Here is a 23,484-nt window from a genome sequence, read left to right as displayed (position 1 = left end):
ATTCAAGAGTGAATAGCACGCTTCTTTCTTTAATTTTATTTTGGCTAATTTCTGGGGTATTTTTCGCCCAGATATGTGAAAATATATATTTGTTAAGGTATTGTTCGGCAAAAAAAATATTGCCCTTTTTCAGTCGACACTTAGTTCACTCTTATATTATTCCCATACATAGTCCTCAGCGTCAGTGCTTCGTTGTGAACAGATGCACATAAAATATATAACAGTCGCATGTAACATGTTAATTGTGGATGCAGATGCTCATACAAAGAAAAAAAACTGAGTAACAAAAACTTTTTATTGTCAAAAATGGGCTTTTACAAAGTTTGGCTGAATAAAGGTATTAGAGATGTAAATATTTTTCTCTCAATTGTAAAGCAACGTTTAACAGATAATTTTATACAAGAATGGCAAGCCCGTTTAAATGAGTCCTCAAGGGCCTGTTTTTTTTCTTGTGTTTTATTTTACAGATCTGTCGCATCCTTTGGATATCAACCGTATTTAAATGCCGCAAATATTTTGAAATACCATATTGCTTTATCAAAGTTAAGAATGTCCTCTCATAGACTAGAAGTAGAATGTGACTGATTGAAGAAACCTCATAGTATACCGTTTGATGACAGGAAATGCAAAATATGCAATACATTAGAAGATGAATACCATTTTTTATAGAATATTCACTTTATGTAGACTTAAGGAAATTATATATATCAAGAGGTTACTGGCATATGCTAAATTATTCTAAATTCACAGAGCTGATAAATTCTACAAAAGAAAGCGAAATAAAAATATCAACATACGTTTTAAGGCTTTTGAAAGAAGAAAACTATTTTCGAATATTTAACTGTTCTAATATAAGGCTAAAAAGATAATATGTTAACAACGGTTATTAATCGACACACTGACGATTATTTTTTATTGTTTATGCTTATATATATATATATATATATATATATATATATATATATATATATATATATATATTATATAATATATATATATATATATATATATATATATATATATATATATATATATATATTAGTTTACAAGTATGTTTGAAATTTTTCTCTCCCAAGTTTGCATACTTGTTTAATGTTAGTCGTATTTACATGATGTGACCTGTCATAATATCCTTTTATATACTATGATTATTGATGCTTTGTGCATGGGCCATAAATGTCTTATTACCAATAAAGACATTATCTATCATATTATACGCTTACAAGTATAAATTTACACGTGTACCGGGCAAAAATATGAACGTCCGCGGATAATTTTACAAGAGCACGGGTAATTACATGCACACGTATATTTTCGCGTGCACGTCTATATATGCGTGCGCCTTCAAATTTACGGGTACACATACAAAAACTAATACCTGCACATTATATTTTGAAATGTGCGCGAACACAAACCCACAGTGTCGAGGTAAAGCATAAATACTAGAACAAGGAAAACAAATATGATGTCAAAACTGTTAACAGATATGAATTCCGGTATTTTTTCTTCTACTCCTTGCACAAAAAGAGATTACTATACCTTTGTATCTTTCCTGGCAAAATCGGTCTTGGCCATTTGATTCTGGAAAGAAAGGTAAAATACTAGATTTTTTCTTGATATTTTAAATAACTTTCACCTCATCGTACATGAATTAAAAAAACTTGATTTAATTATAACAATTTACAATGTTTGTAATTGTAGTGGTTAGACATTCAATATTTTACTTGATATTGTTCATAAATTTCACTTATGGTGCATAAACTAAAATACTTTATTCAATTATAACATTCATGTAATTTAAAATTTGAATAATTTGCTCTCAACTGAAGATTGAAACCTGGCTTGAGGTACAGGATCCTTTCAGGTGAGAAAACCAGCCGTAGCCGGTACATATCGCGTAAATTCTACCTGCACATTGGTGGTAAACGCACTATTAATTTCCACTGGGATTACCACACTGGCCATAGCTTTCGCAGAAGCGGTTGCTCCAACGCCGCGGCGGTGGAGTATTCGTCATAAATATGGTCAGCTGACTACATTACGGTACGTTTTCTAATGAGTTTTCTCATATTTGTTTCACGTTTGACTGAAAACAACCAGTGAGAGAGGAGCCGACATGTGTACTCTTCAAGCCACAAACACTTGTTCAGTGCAATTCTTTGTCAAATGTAAACACTTCTGTACAGTTTGACGAGAGACTGCCACAGAATTTCCATCAAAAGTGGTAAAGTCTTGTACAAAGCGACCCCTGAGCACGTTTGCATCAAATTGTAAGTATGGTACTGTGAAGCACCAGCTATTTCTTCGTAATCGGTGATTTTTAATTGCTGGCATATAAAATAATCGACCAAAAATTAACCCAACGCAGTGTGCGGTGGATACAATTGCAACACATTACGGTGTATCTTTTGTTTCTTTAATGATCATTATGGAATTTTAACAGAAATAAACAGCACTTTTCTCGGGAATTTGATCGGGGTAGTTCCAAGAAATCACCTTGACATTGGGCAGCAATAGAAACTTAATGTTTAGTTAATAATATATTATTGATTCGCAATTTGCACGTTCTGTTGAATATACAAACGAAAATTAAGCTTAATGTTTTGAACCATAATTGTGTAACTAAATCTACTGCCAAGAAATAACACCATGTTCTTTCGTACCAAATACACCTCAAATATGATTGTCTATATGAACGCATGAAAGATTTCTTTAACTTTATTTTCCTCGTAATATATACAAAACATCATCTGACAATTGTTTGATTAAATGCTGACTACATGCAACATTTACATCATATAACATACCAACATGACTAATGTACAATACAATAACTAATACGTAGCATGCCATAACAAAATGCCATTGAGCAGCTGCGTTATATGAACGAAGACTTATTACAAGTAGACTGATTTATCTCTACTTCTACAACATCCTTTTCTTTTCAGAGGTTTACCACAGGATTTCAAAATGTCCCAACTGGAAGATTGAACAAAAACTAATTATCTGTTAGTTCTGAAAATAATATTTTGATATGACAATTAGTTAACTTTCGAAGTATAAATACTAACATAATATGAAAGTGTTGTGGTGTTTTTAATATAAAAAATGGTTCAGATTTGATAATCTTGTAGTTATTTTTATAGTAACATGATTAGTAACTAAACAGATCTGGGGTGTAAAAAGTACGAAAGCTTCACAATGTCGTTTTATAGGAAACATCTAAATTTTACTAGCTCGGTTTCACCAGTCAAGGTCAAAGGTTAGGAACTTGTGAGCCGACTACGGACGCTCAGGGTCAAGGTCATCAGTGAAGGTCAAAGGTTTGAACCTTTGGATTTCATGTCCGCACTATTTCTCATAAACCCTTGGAAGGATTACCATGAAACTTGGGTGATATGCTCCCATCCTGAAGGCTATATGCAGAACTCATAAGCAAACCATGCTGGCTGAAGGTCACTAATGTCAAAGGTGAGATTGAATATGACGCTTTTATGATAGCTGTTTGAATGCAGGCGACAGAAGTGTTCTAAGTGTTCCGAGAAACACTTCCCTAGTTTTTCAGATCTATGATGTTCAAGTATATAGATAATTGGCAGGCAAGTGAGCATTTATCCAAAAGTGGCCACATGAGACTGGTGATAAGGCGACAGTATGATGATGATAACGCGACAACAGTGCGATGGTGATAACGCGACAGGACGATGGTTGTAACGCGGCAGGACGATGGTGGTAACGCGACAGTACGATGATGATAACGCGACAGTATGATAATAAAACGCGATAGTACGATAATGAAATTGGAAAATTACGATACTACGATAATGAATCATCGTACTATCGTATTATTGCATTTTCGTTATCGTAGTATTGCGTTATCATCATCGTGTTGTTGCGTTTTCGTTATCGTAGTTTCGTGATTTCGCGTTTTCATCATCGTACTATCGAGTATCGCGTTTCAGATCAACACATTCAAAGACGATGGTCAAGGTCACTAATGTCAAAGGTGTGAACCTTGGATATGACCCTTTTATGATAGCTGCTTCAATGCAGGCGACAGAAGTGTTCTAAATGTTCCCAGGAACATGTCTCTAATTTCTTAGATCTATGGTGTTTAAGTATATAGATACCTGACAGACAAGTGAGCATTTAACCACAAAGTGGCCACATGAGAATGGTGATAACGCGACAGTACGATGACGATAACGCGACAGTACGATGATGATAATGCGGCAGTACGATGATGATAACGCAATAGTACGATAATGAAATTGCGAAATCACGATACTACGCTGACGAAAACGGGGTATCTCGATATTACAATAGTGAAAACGGGATAGGATATCGCATTATCATAATCGTACTATCGTATTATCGCGCTTCCGTTACCGTATCGTATCATCATCGTTTGTCACGTTTTCGTTCGAGAAGCACGTTTCAGATCAACACATTTAAAGGCGATGACCCTAATGGAGTTCCGTAGTCGTCGTATAGTAACAGTAGACCGACCAACGGTTATTATTTAAACGGCGAATAGTATAACTTAAGGAGGTAATTTAAATTACGTTTATAGTAGAGCTACCGGCGCCGCGAAGCGTGTGAAAAGAAAATGAAAAAAAAATGTGTATAGAATTACTATCGAGTTGAAAATTCGTGGTACTTTTATGAAATCGGTGTTGTTTGGGATTCTTCCAGTACACAATGGTCATAGTAATTAATCAGTAAGACGTCAGTAGATGCTTGCTGTTTGTGGTTGACAAAAGCGTATCGCTTACTGCTTTGAACGTTGAATAAAAATGTAAATGAGCGTCTGATAATAAGAATTAAGTGCTAAATACATTTTTACGAAGAAAAAAAAAAGATAAAATACAATATTTTCAATGGGAAACGATTTTCGTCACGCTGCCATAACTGAAATTTATTATCTATATTCATATTTGTGATGATGACGTCACACTTCCACATTGGTGCAGTGGTTACCGAGTTGGCGTTGAAAACCAAATAACAGTCAATAACAGACTGGCAATGAAGCCGTCGAAAAACCCCGTTTTTATACATAGTTGTTAAGAAATGAGAGAAACTGCGTTACCTTGGAAACACAAGCCCCGCGACATATACATTTTAAGCTTTAATTAGAATGGTAACGCGCATACTAGTAAAATTATCAATTATGCAGACTTCTACGGATATCAATGAGACTGAAATACCTGAGACTAAGAAGTGTTAAATATCTGTATTTTCCTTCTTCTTTCTATATAAAATACCTTTGGAGGGTCATGTTTTTCATACCTGGATAAAATTGAACTTGAAGGGACAGAGATAAACGAAATTGAGATTGTAGCAGTTGAAACATCATATTACACGAAATACAAAAAATTGCTGCTGTTCAATTAATTTGAATTTACCCTGGTAACAAGGTTACCTACTTCCATAATAACACTCTGAGAAATTAGAATAGCACGTTGAGGTTGTTAGCGCCATTTTTGACTGATCAGATGAAGGGCCAAAGGAGAAAATCTAGTATCTATTAGTATCTATTCTATTTCTCGTGTATTAAAAGATAGAAGGACAATTTAGCCGGAATTCAGTCGGATGAAAGAACAGAAGAGTTCAGAATATACAATTTGAATAATAAAATGTTAACAACAACAACACCAATATTATGAAGTAAATACAAGACCATGTAACACCGAACCTTGCAGTATGCCTAGTCTGAATTACCACGTTATGGCAGAACCAAAGAGATGCATTGGTCTACGTAATTCTACTTATATTCACATATTATAACGCTTTGTACTGATGTAGATTCTATATATAACTGCTTTGACTGAAGAAGATCCCATTGCATAGGCCTAGGTCCTCCATTGTTAATCTATGACGATGTATTTATTTCTCCGGTGTAAAACATTTCTACATGCCAAATGTCCCCCTTCGGGAACGTACATTATGTTATTAAGCGTTAAACTTTTATATGATGTCGCAATTTTAAAGAGCATTTTTAACCGTTCATCAAGTTCCTTTTTTAAATTTTAAAGGTTTTTATTATACGCACTGTCAAGGAAAAAAATATAGCTTGCAGCAAACAAAACACTTTGGGCATGTCTTTTCCGTAACAAAGAAAGAGAAAGACCTCGGAATTTCCCCTGGGGACTCCACATGGACCCCGGAGTTTCGATGAAACTTGTTAAAATTTTCCTATTTTGATTGGGTCAATAAGAAAAATTTAAACCAATTTATTGAAAAAACCCCCACAGCCTAAGCTTGCCCCAAAGGGATAGTTGATTGGGGGTGTCTACCCTTTTGTAGAAAAAAATCAGAAAAAAAGCAAGCCTCTTTTTCGACTTTTTTATTATTCATTTAAACTTTTAGTGACAAGCTGTTGAATTAAACTAGCGCGCTCGAAAGCGCTGGGTGACACAAGATCTACCAGTTACTCACCGAGTTGGCACAAACAAATTCTAGTTTGGGAAAACAAAAGTTTAAAAAATTATTTCTTGCAATTATAATAAAGATTATGAGCTTAAGCAAATTTCACATTCAAAAAAAGTAGATTCCAAAATTGTTAATCAAGGGTTTTTCCCCCTTTTTGTAATCCACAGTTGGATAAACAAGGAAAACACTATGTCCCACCCTTTTTTTTCAAAATTTTGTCCTCCGAACGAAGAAAAGGTAATCAATATGTCCATAAATGAATTGCTTCTTTTTTTAAAACCTATCACAAGTTTTAACAACCCCAATTTTTAAACTGTCTGCACATTTTTTTACTTAAAGATTTCCATTTAAAAACCCCTTTTCTTTAAATTTTAAAATCATTTTTTTGTCAAAACACTTGAAAATATTTACTTCAAAGCCCCAGTTCATTGTCCCTGTTTGGGAAAAAAACTGTGACTTTTAAAATGATTTGCTGATAAAGTTAATTGTAAGCCAAAAATTTTATGGGAATTTGCCCGCTGTAAATGGAGAATTGTTTTTCCCCCACTTTTCGATTCCATTAAAAACCAAATTATTTTCCCAAAATTTTTTTTTTTTTCAAAGAACCCCATTTTTTTTTCTTTAAAAATTTATGAACAGAAACATGTAAATGAATATTGGGGAAAAAAATTCCTCTATCTTTCAAAAAAAATACCCAACTCGCCATTTTTTTTTCCGGGGTGTGTAAGACTGGATGGTAGGCATTTAATCCTCCGGAAAGGTACTGTTATTGTTCTTATTATATATAAACATTTCGGACACTCAAAGGGATTTGTATTTTAAACGATGACCCAAAAGGGGTTTTTAATACTTATGTATTCAATAGCATGATAAAAGTTTAACTGACTTGCAATATAAACGGCACTTTTTTAGAACGGCACGCTATACGCTCGTGCGGTGCAGGAGGGTGAAGTTACTTTTCATTATAGGTACTCTACTCGAAAAAGAAAACCGTTTCATTTTCGATTCGAGACGCAAGAACAAAAGCGGGTTACCCCAGAACAGCACAAGTGGTGCTTAAACTCTTTACGCTTCCTTTAAGGTTGGACATCTTCGTTGATGATGTAATAGTAACGTTCTATATATATTTTGAAAATAAGACAGTATTTAGGCTGTTCAGAAAAAGTACTGTTCGTATCGTTACTTCTACAAATGACGTTTCAACAATTTGAATATGAGATAAACATGCTTTTTTATTTTCAATCTCATGGTATGAAAAACAATTGCTAGTATTTCACTCGTGAAATAATGTTATTGCCATTTGACGGAAAACCGAAACAACATATTTATGAAAACACTTCATTATTTATTTTAGATCCGTATATCTTAGGCCCACTTAAACTTAAACTATGTGCATTTATTACCAAGGTTTTAAGTTGTTTACGAAGCTATACTACGGACAAGTTGTAACAGTCGGGTTGAAAGGTATTCACAAAGCCTATAGTTTTAAGTTGCTTCTCAAGCTACTTCCTACAACGATATATACTGCGTTGTAAGATAATTAAGATATTGAATCCTGCATGATTGCATGGAAAATTACATTTGTCATTGCACGCACCTGGGATAGATATTAAGGTCTTCCCTAGGGAAAAACCTTGTCTATAAACAGCGTGCAATTAAGTGACGTCTCAAAAGTATATAGATAAATACTGTTCTGTCAGGTAGATTCCCAAATCTATTTGGCGTACACGATATATTGTTTGTGAAAGGCAAGAATGATTTTAAAACATGTATGTTTGTGTAAAACGGCTGTTTTCCCAACCTTATTGACAACTTGGATATTAAACCTTGTAAACGCTCGGTTTTCCATTCACACATCTGTCTCCGAGTAGGGATAATAACCCGATCTTACACAGGCAGGCATTTTTAAGATCCTTAGAGTCATAATGATGATTTAATAATGTGTTCTTATATGATATGAATAATTTCTGTGATAGAATAATGTTGATATTAAAAGAGAATTTGTGACGAAACTTATTGAACTTTTAATAAACAAGACCACTGTACTTTTTGTTAGTAGGGCGTGTATATTAAACTGAATGTAACAAATCGTTATTGCGGATTTTACAAAAGCTTAAAGACATCAAAACGAACAATCATATAAAAATGTTCCAATATTGAAACTGTCATTTCTAGATTTGTTTAGTTGTACTTGGTTAACGGAAAGTTATTATTTCTCAACATTCTGTTTCTTTTTTTGGGTTGGGGTTGGGGGTAAATAATGAATTTGCACATATTATATATGTTATTACTTTCGTTGTAAATATTACTAAATGTCTTATACATCGAAAAGTTACAGTATTCGGTTTACAGTAACCCACGTTGAATCAGCAGGGCTGAATAAGTTAATGTAACTAGGACCTTTGACCATTATGCAAATATACAACACCAATTTAGTTTAGTTTCCGATTTAATCAAAACGTTTGTGTTAAATTTAGCTTTTCTTTCCTTTGATGGAAAAATCATGGAAAATGCATCTTGAACTTATAATATTTGAAAACTATTGACAATTAGTAACCATTTGTAGCAAATTATCCAAAGTCATTTTACTAATCAACTCAAACCTCAAAACATTGATGTATTTCAGTTCATATTAATAATAATTCTAAACAATAAAATTTGCAGCAAATATTGTGTCTCACTTTTGGCGTAAAATTTTTCATGAGAGGAAACTATCCAGGTTGTTTACGGGAGGTCAGTGGTACTACATTGGCGCACTCCCGTGATAAAATAATGCACGGGGGAGGGGGGTTGGGGGGGGTAAATTGGGATATTCCTCATCATGAAAAGCTGGAAAATCGCAATATGTCAAATCGAGCAAAGAAAATCTACAGTATTTGTTATGTTATTTGTATCATATGTTTCATAAGTTTCGTGAAGATTTAGCTCAATGCAGAATACGACACTTCTTTTTTATCTAACATAAATATATATTTTAGGATGACAATCGACCCATTGAACTTAGAAAAAAGTGAAAAGTTCTCATATCTATAAACACGGTGAGGATGCGTACACCGAATATTACCATTTTGTGATAAGGTATTTTCCGAAAAAGTGATTGACTTTTGTCAACAAGGTAAATAAAAGTCTAATTTACTACTCTGTTTTACTACTATAGAAAAAAATGATTTTATTTTTAGAAACAAGCCGCTGTGCATATGCTCTCACAAGCGGAAATGGTTTCAACGCTTAAATTGCTGGCGGACACATTTCTGCCACTTATATTCTTGTTGATAAAAAATTCCTAATAGTACGAATTATTTAGTTCATACAAAGAAACTTGTGCTAAATTTTCAGGCTTTGTAAATGTTCAAATTGAAAGAGAAATCGGTACATAAATGAGCGTCGATGGTTTGTTCTGTGTATTGGCAAATATATTGTTAATATGAATTTACTGTATCACATTTTACTGTCCGTTGTAATTTGACAGTGTCACTGCAGTTTTATAGAATAAATTTTACAAAATGTACATTATCATTTTCTTTTCATAGTACGAAACGGTAATTTCTTTAGCCTTTTCAAATTCTAAAAATTTGACGCTTGTCTGAATACGTTGACTGGAAGTTTTGACGCGAATTAATCTCCCCGATTCCGGAGTTTACTTTGGTGTTTGTTATTTTGCTTCGGTATTGTTGCGGTATGTCTCTATGTGTTTTTGAGTGTGTTTTGATACGTCTCTGCTTGGTTTCTTTCGATAAAAGGCGAAATTATGGGCACTTACCTCCGATAATAGAGTTTTCGATGGACACATACTGTGTACGATAGGAATACATGCGGAAGTGTTGACAATTTTGTGGTGTATAATATTTATTTGGCCTTGGATCTTGTGTATGTGGTGTGGTGGTGATGGTTGATGGTTGTGTCTTTGGCTTAGGTTTGGTTTGATTATGATGTGCATCGTTGTTTCATTTACTGAATCATGTTTATGGGAATATTTTCACTGTTAGGATTGTTTTGTTTTTACGATTGTTTTTATTGTCATTTTTTCTATGGCGATTGCGAGAAGTGTGTTTACTTCGTTGAGTATGTTGATAGTCTAAAGGTAAGTATTGTGATTTGTCACAGAAGAGAGGAGATGTTTTTTTGTGTAGTTGGTTTAAGGTAAGTATATCGCATTGCCACGAATTTGAGATGATTTTTGTTGTTATCTGTGGGTTGGATGTATATTGGTGTGTGTTTCGGATGTCGAAAGTAGCACCGTCGCCTGAGTTGTTTTGTGTGACTAATAGGGCAGACAGATAGTTTAGTAGAGTTTTCCTTAGGATTGTAGCAATTGTTTCTCGGTCGTATGTAAAATATCGACATTTGATAATATTACGTCATATGCAGAACGTGCATCAATCTTAGTTGATTACACGGACAAGTAATACCTATTCACTACTTGTGTTAGTTTTATCACAAGAACATGGATTGGGTCAAGGATATTACCAAGCTGATTCTTTAGGGATAGGTGTACCCATACTTATGATTTACATGGATATAAGGATGGATAGTATGCTTGTTGACTCAGTAGATTTTTTTTGGATGGTAAAAAGCTGACGTTTTGATCTCAAAATGTTGCATGTTAACTACTGTTAACCTATAACAGTTTTTAAGGAAAAAGAAGGTTGATTGGATGATCATCTACAATTATTACAAATACTTCTGTCTTATAATTACGAGTTAAGGGTGACTGCACGGTTTAACTGGTAGCCTTTTTCAAAAGGATCTAGCTAGTTTCTTGCACATAATGATTTTTGAGTAAAACAAATGGGTTCAAAATCTTCATAATCACTTTTTCATGGAAGATATTAACTTCGATGAAATGGATGGTTTTCTTCTGTTGATGGGCCACATAGGCAGCGTTGCGCGCGCGTAAAGGCATTAACTTGCCATTAATGTTTCAATGGAATTTATTTGGTAATATATCCCGGGAATTCGTCGGGCCGCTGTTGTACATGTCGGGTTGTGTTGATACATGATGCTTAGAAGTGATTATGTTTTTAACTTTTGTTTAATCAAAAAATAACCAAACTCCTTTAAAACAGTTGGGCACGGCGGATTGTGTTTGCATTTAAATTGGAATATTGAATGGCACTCTTCTGCGTGCCAGTTCATTCATTTCATTATTACAACTTGATGTATCGTGACTCATGGATACAGCAGCTAGTAGCACTTTTTTAAGTACCACGCCAACCAATACATATACATACAGTGAAACCAATCTGTGGTACGATTCACTCAAGCAGAGACCAGTATGTAAAATGCAGTAGTCGTTTCAAGTACTTGGGGTGAACCTCAACTGTTCAAAAATTTATAGTTTGGTTAGGCATTTTATTCTCGCTTAGTAATCTGTATCTTTTTTACAGTTATATGCACAGTTTGGTTTTTTCTATTGTTGTCAGTTTGTTTATATTTATGTGTATGTATGTGTCGCTATCATTATCACATAGGACGCATCCTCAAAAGACTGTTTGAAATGTTTAGGCTAAATATTTACAGTTTACGAAGTTGCATGTTACAGACGAAGCTCAAGTCACAGAGCTGCTCTGGTTCTCTAGTGCGCATATATGTGAAGCTTAATTAAACGTTAATCTTTATCCAAAACGCTAGTTATTTTTGGTTTGGAGGTTGTGGGGGCTCGAAACTCTAGTCCCTGGTTTAGTAGTCAAACTGTTACCAATGGACCAAGTCCGTGAAACTGGCAGCATATGTAAAGGGATTCACTTCCCGCCCAGACCGATAATATGGCAAGCATATATATATATATAGCATGCTAGAACAAAAAGGCGTTACAAATTATTCTATCGTTCATTAAAAATGATATTTTGCAGTATCGTATTTCAATTAATTTAATCACGACAAGGAAAGGTATGTGTTATGGGTAAGAATATTCATATAACGGCTTACACTCGTGTGTATTTGTTAATAGAATTGGTTTATAAACGACTGCTGTTGTATTAATTTTATTTTAATGTCTCTTATACGTAAAAGGTCTTCTTTATATGTGTTGTGACGTTAATGCCTTTTTCATTTCACTTTTCAGAATTAAATTATCGCAGCTTAGTTACACATCTTCTCAGCTCCTTCTATATTATTCGTGGCCTTAATTGTATTGTTCTCCGCAAAAGACTGTTTCAAAAGCTCAAATTCTATTCAAACACAATGTATTACAGCTGTTGGTTTAAGTGGTGTTTTTATATATTGTACCATATTTTGGCGGGGAACGTATATAAACCCAATCTTGACTGGGGAGCACGAGCCCAGACAAGCGGCATGGACTTCAGTTTTGATGACAGGAGTTGCCATGCCGTTGATACATTTGTTGTGCTACTTTCTCTACAGTACGCGAGTGTTTGTATTTGAGAAGTGTAAACGCTCCTGAATGAAGAATAGAAACATGTAATCTTGGAGGACAAAACGTATTTGACTGCTCATTCATTTATTTATCGTAACAGTTACTCAATTTATTTATATAATATTTATTTTAACTTACAACAGATCGCAAGTAGGCTGTATCTGGTTCTAGTGTTGTAATTTATAAGCTGTTGTTTAAGGGACATCTGCTATAACAGCTTACCTCTATTTTTTTCAGTTTATCAGAAAAAAGATAATTCTGAAATTAGATAAAATTAGATAATATGTGTTAAATCAATTATTTTATATTTAATTACTTGATAATAAATTATCTGGTGACTTAATTTGGCCAATACGAAACAAAATGGTAAAATTATTCACCATAGGGCCTTAAAATATAATCCGGGAATAATAATTATTGTGTTTTGATTCAATGTTATTGTTTTCTATATTATTTAGTAAACAAGTTCAGTGATCAAACTATAATTATTATTATATATATATATATTATATATATTTATATATATATATTTATATATTTATATAATATATATATATATAGATATATATTTATTTAAAATGTGTAAATATAACTATAATTATTAAAACATTTTATCATGCGTTGACCAGTCTCTGTTATAACCTTATTGTGCCTTAGGCTTTGTTTATTGTTCCTGATTACATATGTGTCGTAGGACGTTTTTAACAATATTTAACTTAATATACAACTTGTGTTCAGTTTGATCTCCAATGAACCTTACCTTGTTTTGACATACAATTTGGGATAATGTAAGTGGTCTATTATTCTAGATGTTTTTGCTTTCTGTCAGTCGTGTGGATATGACACCGCCCGTGAATTTGAACTGCGTACTGTCCAGTTATTAGTTGGGATGTAGGCGCATATAATTCTTCGGATTTATTGTAAGATGCTAGTATGAAAAAAAAACACGGACAAAAGTCTAACAGGACAAGTCACATTCAAAGAATGCAGCCACCCAAACAGCATGGTTTTCACTTAAAAATAGGCATCTGTATTAATGTATACACAGTTTGGTAGGGGTTTAATCATGGTTCTAGTGTAACTGTCTTTCGCTTTTAAAAGGGAGTGCTTTTTCCAAAATCGTTCTGAGATAATTATCTAACTGATCGGAAAACTACTTTTCTTATTGCTTTTAGCAAAGTATATACAGAGTTCCTGTAAAATATATAAGCTTTAACTCAATCTTTGACAATGCATTGGCAATTACTCAAAATCCAATGTCTATATTTTTGCTGCAACGCATTAACAGATTAAGATGAATCTGTGTTTTATATCTAATATTATTAACTGTCTTAACCCTTACTTCTGCTAAATTTCTATATTGAACTCGTCTGTATGTCAATTTGGACTGTGTATTTCTGTTAAAATGGGTGCTTACCTAATCATTAACAGACTAAATTGCAAATAGTGTGATCTTGATCTGACTGCATGGTTGTGAAGGGATGTTACATGATCTTCATGTAAGCTTAAGGCAGAAATCAATTAGTGTCAAGGCATGTAAGGTTAAATATGAAAAATATATTAAAAATACGAAGTAAATCATCTCGCGGGGCTTGAAAATCCACAACCCTTCTCCACAATAAAAACTTAATTTTTATAATTTCTCATTTAATTTACTATATTTCAATGCTAAATGTATGGGACTGTTCTGTGAATCAATTTTTAACAGAAATGGTCATCAGATATAGGGAGGAAAATAAGACTAAGTTTTTCTCTGCGATAAAATCACACAAATTGTGTTAGGATTCTTGGGGGCAGTATTTGACTAACAGTATCGGATATGGAACAACATGGGGGTTATGCACAATAAGACAGAATAGGTATTTTTCAACCTGTATCTTACCAGTGATGAACAAAAGGACCCTTATTATGAGCATGGTAACTTCACGTTCAGACTACTGTTAAATGCATTGTTAAGGTATTTGATCACTAATAAGTAATGTTTACAAAAGGGACTTTTGATTGGTTATTTTTCTGGAAAAAGTAACCGTTTTGTTTTGCAATATTTGGAATTTTTAAACAACTTTTACCCGTGACGTTTTCTGTATAAAATTTTGTATTAGTTCTGGTATCTCCTACAAGATAAAGTAGAGACAAATGTCAAGTGATTGATTGCTACTGTCGGGAAATTGATTACCACAGTAAAAATAAAAAAATAGGGTATGCAATGATTCTCTTTCTTAGCTTAGCGATTCCCTGAAATTATAAAAAATTTTAGGAAAAAATATATTTCAAAGCCGACAGTTCTTTTCTTACGTATAATATGTCTAATTTAGTTTATGAAACACGCCTAAATAAAGTTTTCAAGTGCAAAACGTTTATTAAACGGACCTTTTTTAAAAAACAAAAAATCTTCTTTTTAATTTCGATATATTTTACCGATTTTTTGTTCTTTACAGTTTTACATCAAGTTCCTGATTAAATGTTTGCATTAAGGTAGCGAAGTTAAAGAACAATAACAACAGAAAATCGTTGACGTCGAAGTCAATGGTTGGACGTCGCTTAATGGCACGTTAGAATGGGCGGTAATGACGTATATTCAAATTAGTAGCAATACGTTTTATAAACATCCTCGCCATGAAATTTCCTGATTTCATCTATAGAATTCAAAATTTATCATAAACATGTATGTTTACAAATATGTAGTATCAATTAACAGTCTTGATAATTATGCTTTTCGAACATAATACATAAGCACTATCTATTTGATTGAAAGTGCAATATTTTCTATTAAATGTTGTAATTTATCCTATGCTTGAATGGCATATGATTACAAGGTTTTATCTTTGATGATAATCGTGTCTCTTCTGAGAATGTGTCTATGTGGTCTTCATGTAAAAAACGCTAGCTGATATAAATTCGAGTTTGAATACATTACAGATTGCCCGGGATTGTAGTAAAAAGGTGAATTCGTACTCTTAAGCTTATGCTGAACTTTAGTGTAGGCACAGCTGCGTAATTGGTTTCACTGTTTTTGGTATTTTTATTCTTTACAATACAGCTTCGTACTGTTCCGTCAGGCTTTGTTTGTTTTTACATTTATTCACAATGACCATTTTCCTCTTGGGGTACTTTCGGCAATCACCTAGCAAAATATAACCTACCACGTAAATCTGTGGTCTTTCTTTGCTTTTTTTGTCTATGTTGATATAGCTGGTATGTATTCTCGTATCCATCTTCTCCGAAAACGTTTTGTATGGATATTGACAATTGTTTCCCCATCGTTTTAATTAGGTGTCATTCTTGTCATATATTCCCCCTTGGAATTCTATCTGTTAGACCTCATTATTAGTTGCATTTTGGTGTAAGGGCAGAACCTGTATTGTCTTCAATGTCTTCAGGATCACCGCTAACCTTATTGATTGCGTATTTCGTTCGGATACCTTTCGTTTCTGTTCAACAGAATAACTTATTGTTCATCTGTGAGCAATTGTTGCCTGACCAACGCTTTTAATCATTGTTCGTGAGGAAAGAATCATCTTTCCCAGGCTCCTCCTCTATGGCTCGCTTGCAGAGGGTTTACGTGCCTTTTTTTTCCTTTTCTGTCATTTATTTACCATATTACTGAAGTGTTCATTTTTCTTGTATAGACTGCCGGAGCGTTCTTGACGACGCCACTACAGATTTGTGCCATTGTTCATATACAACTTCTTTGGATATCATCTGAGAATGGTTAAAGCGGTGAAAATGATGCGATGTAGGAGTTAGTTGTAATTGATGTCAGACATAACTGGTGTACCTCTCTAATTGAAAACAGGTGGAAAAGGCCAGCCATATCTTTTTCCACAAGTGTGCGATCTTCATTTACAATAAGTGGATCAAAGTAATCTACTCGTCGTAGAGAATGGGGGTTCACATATGCGTGTTGTATGCTCTTCGAACGAGAGGTGAATTATGTTGCCTTGTAGCTGGGGGGAGTGTTGTTCGTATTGCACACTATGCAACTTTATCTAAACCTTTTAAAGCACTCAGTCCTCGAAATATCCCAGTACTCTCACGCGAGATTGCAAGTACCTGTTGGTATCAAGGCATGACTGTTATTCTCATTGAATATTTCGATTTATTATTTTTGCTCTGTTTGTCAGGGGCTCACTAAACGTGATTTTCTATGACAGAGAACATGTTACAATTGTCATAGTTATCAACCATTAGACGGTATAGAACAGGCTCCATAGGCGGTTTCGGGATCAGCACTAAATATATGCAGTTCTGTTGATTACATCAGTCCTTGGTCGAAAAAAGCGGTTCTCTGACACATTCTCAAGACAAGGTTAAGTTGTTTAAACCATAGTATGCCATTAATTGTTGTTGATTGGATTTCTGCGTATCCAGCGTTCTTCTGTCTGCACAGGATCTGTATTTAGATTTAGCTTGAGTGTACGATGCGAGAAGCAGTCCAAGTGGGGCCGTATATGGTCTTAATACTGATAGAATGCGCGTATCGTGAGTGGCATTATCAGACAGCTTTTACTTTAATATGGTTCTGTCGTCGTTAACGTTCCATTGCAAATCTATCAAACGTTTGTCAGATAACTCTTTTACCTTTTATGTTTAATAAAAGAAAATATCATATTTTGTAACAATTTTTATAATCAAAATAACAAATGTCAATTTTTTTTTTTCTTTGGTGCTCAGGTAACATGATTTGTTGAGACAGATTTTATTTCTTAAATCATTGAAATATTTAGACGAATGCTGCTGTTTCTGTTTTGTATTTTGCTTACTCCTTTTATAAATAACCTCTTTGATATGGTTAAAACACTACCGATATTTCTTCCAATTTTCTATTCTCTTAGAAGCAATATAGGGGATCTTTGCACCGCGTGTTACTCAATATTTTTAAAGTTGTTGTTTATCTGCCCTTCTGTTTTCTGTGTAGTAAATTCAATTTGAGGAAACAATTAGATATCGCTTATAAGATTCAATACTTTTCCATTTTTGTATCTTGAAATTCATATGATGTCTTGAATGAAGTAATAATTTACTAGAAAAAAGGAAATTAAGGGATATTTATTTTGGATATTCAACCACCTAAGAAATGATGTATTTAAGTTGGTTTTTTGGTTGGGTGTGTTTATATTCATAAAGGAGGTTCTATTTTGAGTACTGTTAATTACTTATGTGGTATTCACATTCTGATAAGTAGTAATGCTAAAGTCTGAGTGTGTCTTATCGTTGTAGACCGTCGCTGTCATTTTACACATGCATGTTCTGTATGGTGCGACTTTATTGCATTTGTTTTTAGGGTTGTATGTTAATGGTCTGACACCACACGTTATGGTGTACAACTTTAAGTCAACTGCCTTTTATATGGGTTTCGGTGAGTTGTGTTGTTTGAGTGGATGTATTAATTAGATCATCATGGACTAGATGGATCTGGTCGAGGAATTTTAAGTTCAAATGGTGGGATGGATATCAGTAGTTTTTAGTGATATGATAATTTGCTGTGTTAGACAGGCTCGGATAGGTCAGGGTTGAGATATAGAGTGAGGACGGGATTTTGAGGAGTTTTACATGTGAGGCGTTTCTTGTGGGCGGGTTAAGGACATTGTATGGGTGGGCGGGGATGTTGTAGAGTGTGTTCTGGTGGGGGGGGTGGAGTGGGGATATGTTTGTTAGGGTTTGTGGGTGGGTGGGGGGACGGGGGGGTGAGTGTGGGGGGGGATGGATGACTTGGGGGTGGGTTGGAGGTTGGAGGGGAAGGGGGGGTAGTGGTGGGTGGGGGTGGCGGGTGGGATATGGAGGTTCGGGGTATGGGGATGGGGTTGTGGGGAGTGTGTTTTTGGGTGTGGGGGCCTGGGCGCGGGGACCGGGGGTCGGGGGGGGGGCGCCTGGGGGCGGGGGGGGTGGTGGGCAAGGCCTGTGGGTGTGCGCGGGGCGGGGGGCCAGGGGGTGTTTGTGGGGGGGGGAGTGGGGGGCGGGAGGGCGAGGTGGGGCGGAGGGCGGTGGCGATTGGGGGGGTGGGTGAGGAGGCGGCGAGCGTGGGGGGGGTCGGGGGGGGAGTTGGTATTGAGAGGGACGGGGGCGGGCGTGGGGAGGGGGGGGGGGGGGGTGCGGGCGGGGCAGGGGGAGTGGGTGGGTAGCTGGCGGGGCGTTCGGGGGAGGCCGGGGGGAGGGGTGTGGGGTGGGTGTAGGCGGGGAGCCCGCGGGGGGGGAGGCGGGGGTCGGCGGGGGCGGGGGCGGAGGCGCGAAGGGGCCTGCGGGCGAGGGGGGGGGGGGGGGGGGGGGAGGGGGGGGTGTCGGGTGGCGCAGGGGCAGGGGTGGGGGGGAGGGGGGTTGGGGGGGGGATGGGCGGGGGGGGGGCGTGGAGGGTGGGGAGGCGGTGGGGGCGGGGGCGGGGGGGGCGGGGGGCGGGTAGGGGACGCGGGGGAGGCGGGGTCTGGGGGGGGGTGGGCTGGGGGGGGGGGTAAGGGGGGGGGAGGGGGGCGGGCGCGGGGGGGAGGTCAACCCCACAGGGGGGTGTGGGGCGTGGGGGGTGGAGGGGGCGTGGGTGGGGGCGGGGGGGCGGGGTGGAAGGGGGGGGGGGTGTGAAGGGGGGGTGGGGGATGGGGGGGTCGGGGGGTGGAACGAACACGTGTGGGGGGGGGTTGTGTGGGGTGGGGGGAGTGGGGGTGGGGGGGGGTGCGGGGCGAGGGTGGGGGGTGGGGGGGGGGAGGTGGGGGGTGGAGAGGGGGTGCGGGCGGGGGGGCTAGATGGCGGGGGTGGGGGACGGGGGGGGGGCGGTGTGGGGGGGCGGGGGGGGGGAGGGGGGGGGGGAGGCAGGGCGGGGGGGGGGGAACGTGGGAGTGGGGGGACGGGCGTACGGGTTGGGGGGTGAGGGGGGGGGGTGGTGTCGGGGGGGTGGGGGGGGGTCGGGGGGGGTGGGGGAGGGGGGAGCGCGGGGGGGGGGGGGGGGCGGGGCTGGGAGGGGTGGGGGGGAGGGGGGCGCGGGGCGGGAGGGGTTAGGGGGAGGGCGGGGGCGTCGGGGGTGGGGGGAAAGCGTGGGGTGAGGGGAAGGGAGGGGGGCGGGGGGAGGGGGGGGGGGTGGGGGGGTGGTGGGCCGTGGGCGGGTCGATGGGGAGGGGGGGGCCGGCACGGAGGGGCGCTGGGGGGGGTCCGGGGGGGTGTGGGGGGAAGGGGGCGCGAGGGTGGGGGTGGGGGGGGCTGGGGGGGGGTCGGGGGGGGGGGGGGGGGGGGGGGGGGGGCGGGGGGTGGTGGTGGGGGTGGTGGCGGTGGGGAGGTGGGGCCGGGTATGGGGGGTTGTGGGGGGTCGGGGGCGGCTGGGGGGGGGGGCCGGGCGGTGTGGGAGGGGGGGTCGGACGGGGCCCGAGGGGGGGGTGGGGGGGGTGGGGGGTGGCCGTGGGAGGGGGGGGGGGGCCGGGGGTAGCGGGGGGGGGGGGGGGGGGCGGGGGGGGGGGCGGGCGTGGGGGAGCGGGTAGTGGGAGCGGCGCCGGGGGGCGGGCGGGGGTGGGGGGGGGGGGGGGACGGGGGGGGGGTGGGGGAGGGGGGGGGGGGGGGGAGGGCGTGGGGGGTGCGGGAGGGGGGGGGGTGGGGCAGCGGGCGCGGGGGGGGCGGGAGGCGCCGGGAGGGGGGTGGTGGGGGTTGGGGGGGCGGGGGGTTGAGGGTAGTTGGGGGGGGCGGGGCTGGGGGTGCGAGGGGTGGGGGCGGAAACAGAGAGTGGGGTGGGGAGAGGTGCGGGCGAGGGCGCGGGGGGGGGGCATCTGGGGGGGTGGGGGGGGGGCGGGTGGGGTAGAGGGTTGGGGCCGCGGGGGGGACGAGGGGGGGGCGGGGGGGGGGGGCGGGGCGGGGTGGTGGGGTGTGTGGGAGGGGTGGGTGAGGTGGCGTCAGGCGGGCTGAGGCAGGGGGGGGGGCGGGGGGGGGGGGCGGGCGGTGCGGCGGGGGGTGGGAGGGGGGAAGCAGGGGGGGGGTGCGGGGGTGTTTAAGTGAGGGGGGGCAGGGGTGGGGCGGGGTGGGGGGGCGGAGCCCTGCGGGGGGGGGGGGGGAGGGCGGGGGGGGGGCGGGCGGGCATTGGGGGAGGGGGGGGGGCAAGGGGCGCGAGTCCTGGGGAGGGTGAGGTGTGGGCGTGCGCGAGTGGGGGTTAGCGGGGGGGGCGGGGGTGTGGGACGTGGGGGGGCCGCGGGGGGGGGTGGCGGCGGAGTGGTGGTGGAGGGGGGAAAGGTGAGGGGAGGGCCGGCGTGCGGGGGCGGGGGGCGCCGGGGGCGTGGCGGGGAGGGGGAGGAGGCGCGGGGGCGTGGGGGGGGGGCGGGGGCCGGGGGGGGTAGGGGGGGCCGGGGTGGGGGTGCGGGGGCGGGGGGGTTGGCGGGCGGCCGGGTGTGGGGGGGGGGGGGACGGGAGAGGGGCGCGGGGCGGGTAAAGAGAAGGACCGAGGGCGGGGTCCGAAGGGTGGGGGGGGGGGGTGGGGTGGGGGTGGGTGGGTGAGGAGGGGGGGGGGGGGGGGGGGGTCGGAGGCGAGGGGTGGGGCGGGGGGGGGGGTGAATGCGGAGGGGGAGGGGGAGGGGGGGGGGGGGGGGGGGGGGGGGGGGGGGGGTGGGAGGCGAGGGGGGGGGTGGGGGGGGTGGGCGGGAGGGGTGTGTGTGTTGGGGGGTGGCTGGGGGGGGGGGGGGGGTAGGGGGGTGGGGGGATGTTGTGGGGGGTAGGGGGGGGGGGGTGGGGGGGGCTGGGGGTCGGGGTGAGCGGGGGGGGGGGGGTCGGGGTGGGGGGTGGTGGGGTAGTGGTGATAGGGGGGGGTTGGGCGGGGGGGTGTTGCGGGGGGTGGGGTGGGGGTGGGGTGAGATGGGGGCGGGGGAGAGGTGGGGGGGGGTGACCGGGGGGGGGCGGGGGCGGCGGGGGGGGGGGGGGCGGGGCTAGGGGGGGGGTGAGGGCGTTGGACGGCCGTGGAGGGCAGGGGGTGGTTTTGGGGGGGGGAGTGGGGTGGGGGGGTGGGGGGGGGGAGGGGGGGAGGGGGGGGTGTGGTGGGGGGGGGGGGGGTGGGGGGTCGGAGCGGGGGGGCGGCGGGGGTTGGGGGACCCGGGGGGCGGGGGGTGGGGGGGAAGGGGGGGGGCGGGGGGCGGTGAGGCGGGGGGGGGGGGGGTGAGGTGGAGGGCGTGGGAGGGGGGGTTGTGGCGCGGGGGGGGGGGGGGGGAGGTGGGGGGTGGGGGGTGGGGGGGGGGGGGGGGGGGGGGATGCTGGGGACGGTGGGGTGGGGGGGGGGTGTGGGGGGGGGTGGTGGGGGGGGGGGTGGGGGGGGGGAGTGGGTGGGGCACGCGGGGGGGTTGGGGGGGGGGTTTGGGGGGGGGGGGGGTGTGCGGGAGTGGTGGGGGGGGGTGTGAGAGGGGGGGGTGGGGGGGGGGGAGAGGGGCGGGGGTGGTTAAGGGTGTGGGCGGGGGGGGGGGGAAGTCGGGGGGCGGGGGGGGGGGGGGGGGGGCGGCTGGGGGGGCGAGGGGTAGTTCGGGTGGGGAGAGGGGCGGGGCGGGGGGGAGGAGGGGGTGAGGGGGGTATGGGCGGGGGGGGGACCTTGGGGGGGGGGGTGTAGGAGGGGGGGGCGGGGGGGGGGAGCGTGGGGCGGGGGGGGGGGCGGTGGGAGGGGGGGGGGGGGGGGCGGAGGGAGGGGGGGGCGGGGCGCGGAGTAGGCGGGGGGTGGGGGGTGAGAGTGCGGGTGTGCGGGGGGGGGGTGGGGGGGGGTGGGGCCTTGGGGGGTTTGTGTTTCTTTTTTTTTTATTTATTTTTTTTAGGTGCTGTATTTTGTTCTTCTTGTTTTTTATTTTTATTTTTGTGCTGTTTATTTTTTGTATCCTTTGTTGTTTTTTTTTTTTTTTATTTTTTTTGGTTTATATTGTGTTTTGTTGTTTAGTATTTCTTGTTTTTTGTTACCTTTTATGTTTGTTGATTTGAGTTTGTTTGGGTGCCGTTTTTGATGTTGTGTGTGTTTTGGTTTTGTGTTTTTTGTTTTTTTGGTTTGTTTTGTTTGGGTGATTTATTTCTTATTTTTTTTTTTTTTCTGTGTCTTTTTCTGTTTTTGTATCTTTATTTTTTTTTTTTTTTTTTTTTTTTTCTTTTTTTGTCGTTTTTTGTGTTTTTTCAAACTTCTTTTTTTGTTGGTTTTTTTTTTATCTTATATTTTTTTTTTGTTTTGTTTTTTTAGTTCATTTTGGTTTTTGTTTTATTTTTATGTTTGATCCTTTTGTTTTATATTTTTTTTATTTTTTTATTTTTTTTTTTTTTTTTCTTCTAATTTTTGTTCTTTTTTTTTTTTATGGTGTTTTTTGTGTTTTTTATTCCTTTTTACTGTTTTTTTTGTGTTTTATTGGTATGTGTTTTGTGATTTGGTTTGTTTTTTGTTTATTTTTTGGGTTTTTTTCCTTTTTGGGTTCTTTTTTTTGTTTCTTTTTTTGTGTTTGTTTTTGGTTTTTCTTAGTTTTGGTTTGTTGTGCCTTTTTTTTTTTTTTTTTTATTGTTTTATTTTTATTTGTATTTGTTTTTTTTTTTTTTTTTTGTTTTTTTTTTGTGTGTTTTTGTTTAGTGGTTTTTTTTGTTGTTATTATTTTTTGGTGTTGTTTGTATCTGTCTGGTGTTAGTTTTGCCTTTGTTTTTTTTTTTGTTATTTGTTTTTTTGGGTATTTGGTTTTTGATTTATTTTTTTATTTTTTTTTCTTTTTTTT

At 41.8% G+C, this 23,484-nt stretch overlaps 1 protein-coding gene across 3 annotated transcripts in view; it reads right to left on the bottom strand.

The window, feature by feature from the left end:
• The window catches only part of LOC123552540 (uncharacterized), a 75,904-nt gene that overhangs the window by 9,979 nt on the left and 42,441 nt on the right, over window positions 1-23,484 (bottom strand). For 2 of the 3 annotated variants that reach the window (XM_053542024.1, XM_053542020.1), the window contains exon 2: window positions 1,540-1,581. The exons of the other annotated variant lie outside the window; for it this stretch is intronic. In XM_053542024.1, coding sequence (XP_053397999.1) covers window positions 1,540-1,581 — 42 coding nt within the window. The remainder of the gene's footprint in view (window positions 1-1,539; window positions 1,582-23,484) is intronic. 3 annotated transcript variants of the gene reach the window in all.

Source organism: Mercenaria mercenaria, chromosome 4, assembly GCF_021730395.1.
Source record: "Mercenaria mercenaria strain notata chromosome 4, MADL_Memer_1, whole genome shotgun sequence".
NCBI lineage: Eukaryota > Metazoa > Mollusca > Bivalvia > Venerida > Veneridae > Mercenaria > Mercenaria mercenaria.
Note: the sequence above shows the minus strand (reverse complement) of the source record. Positions and strands in the feature narration are given on the sequence as shown.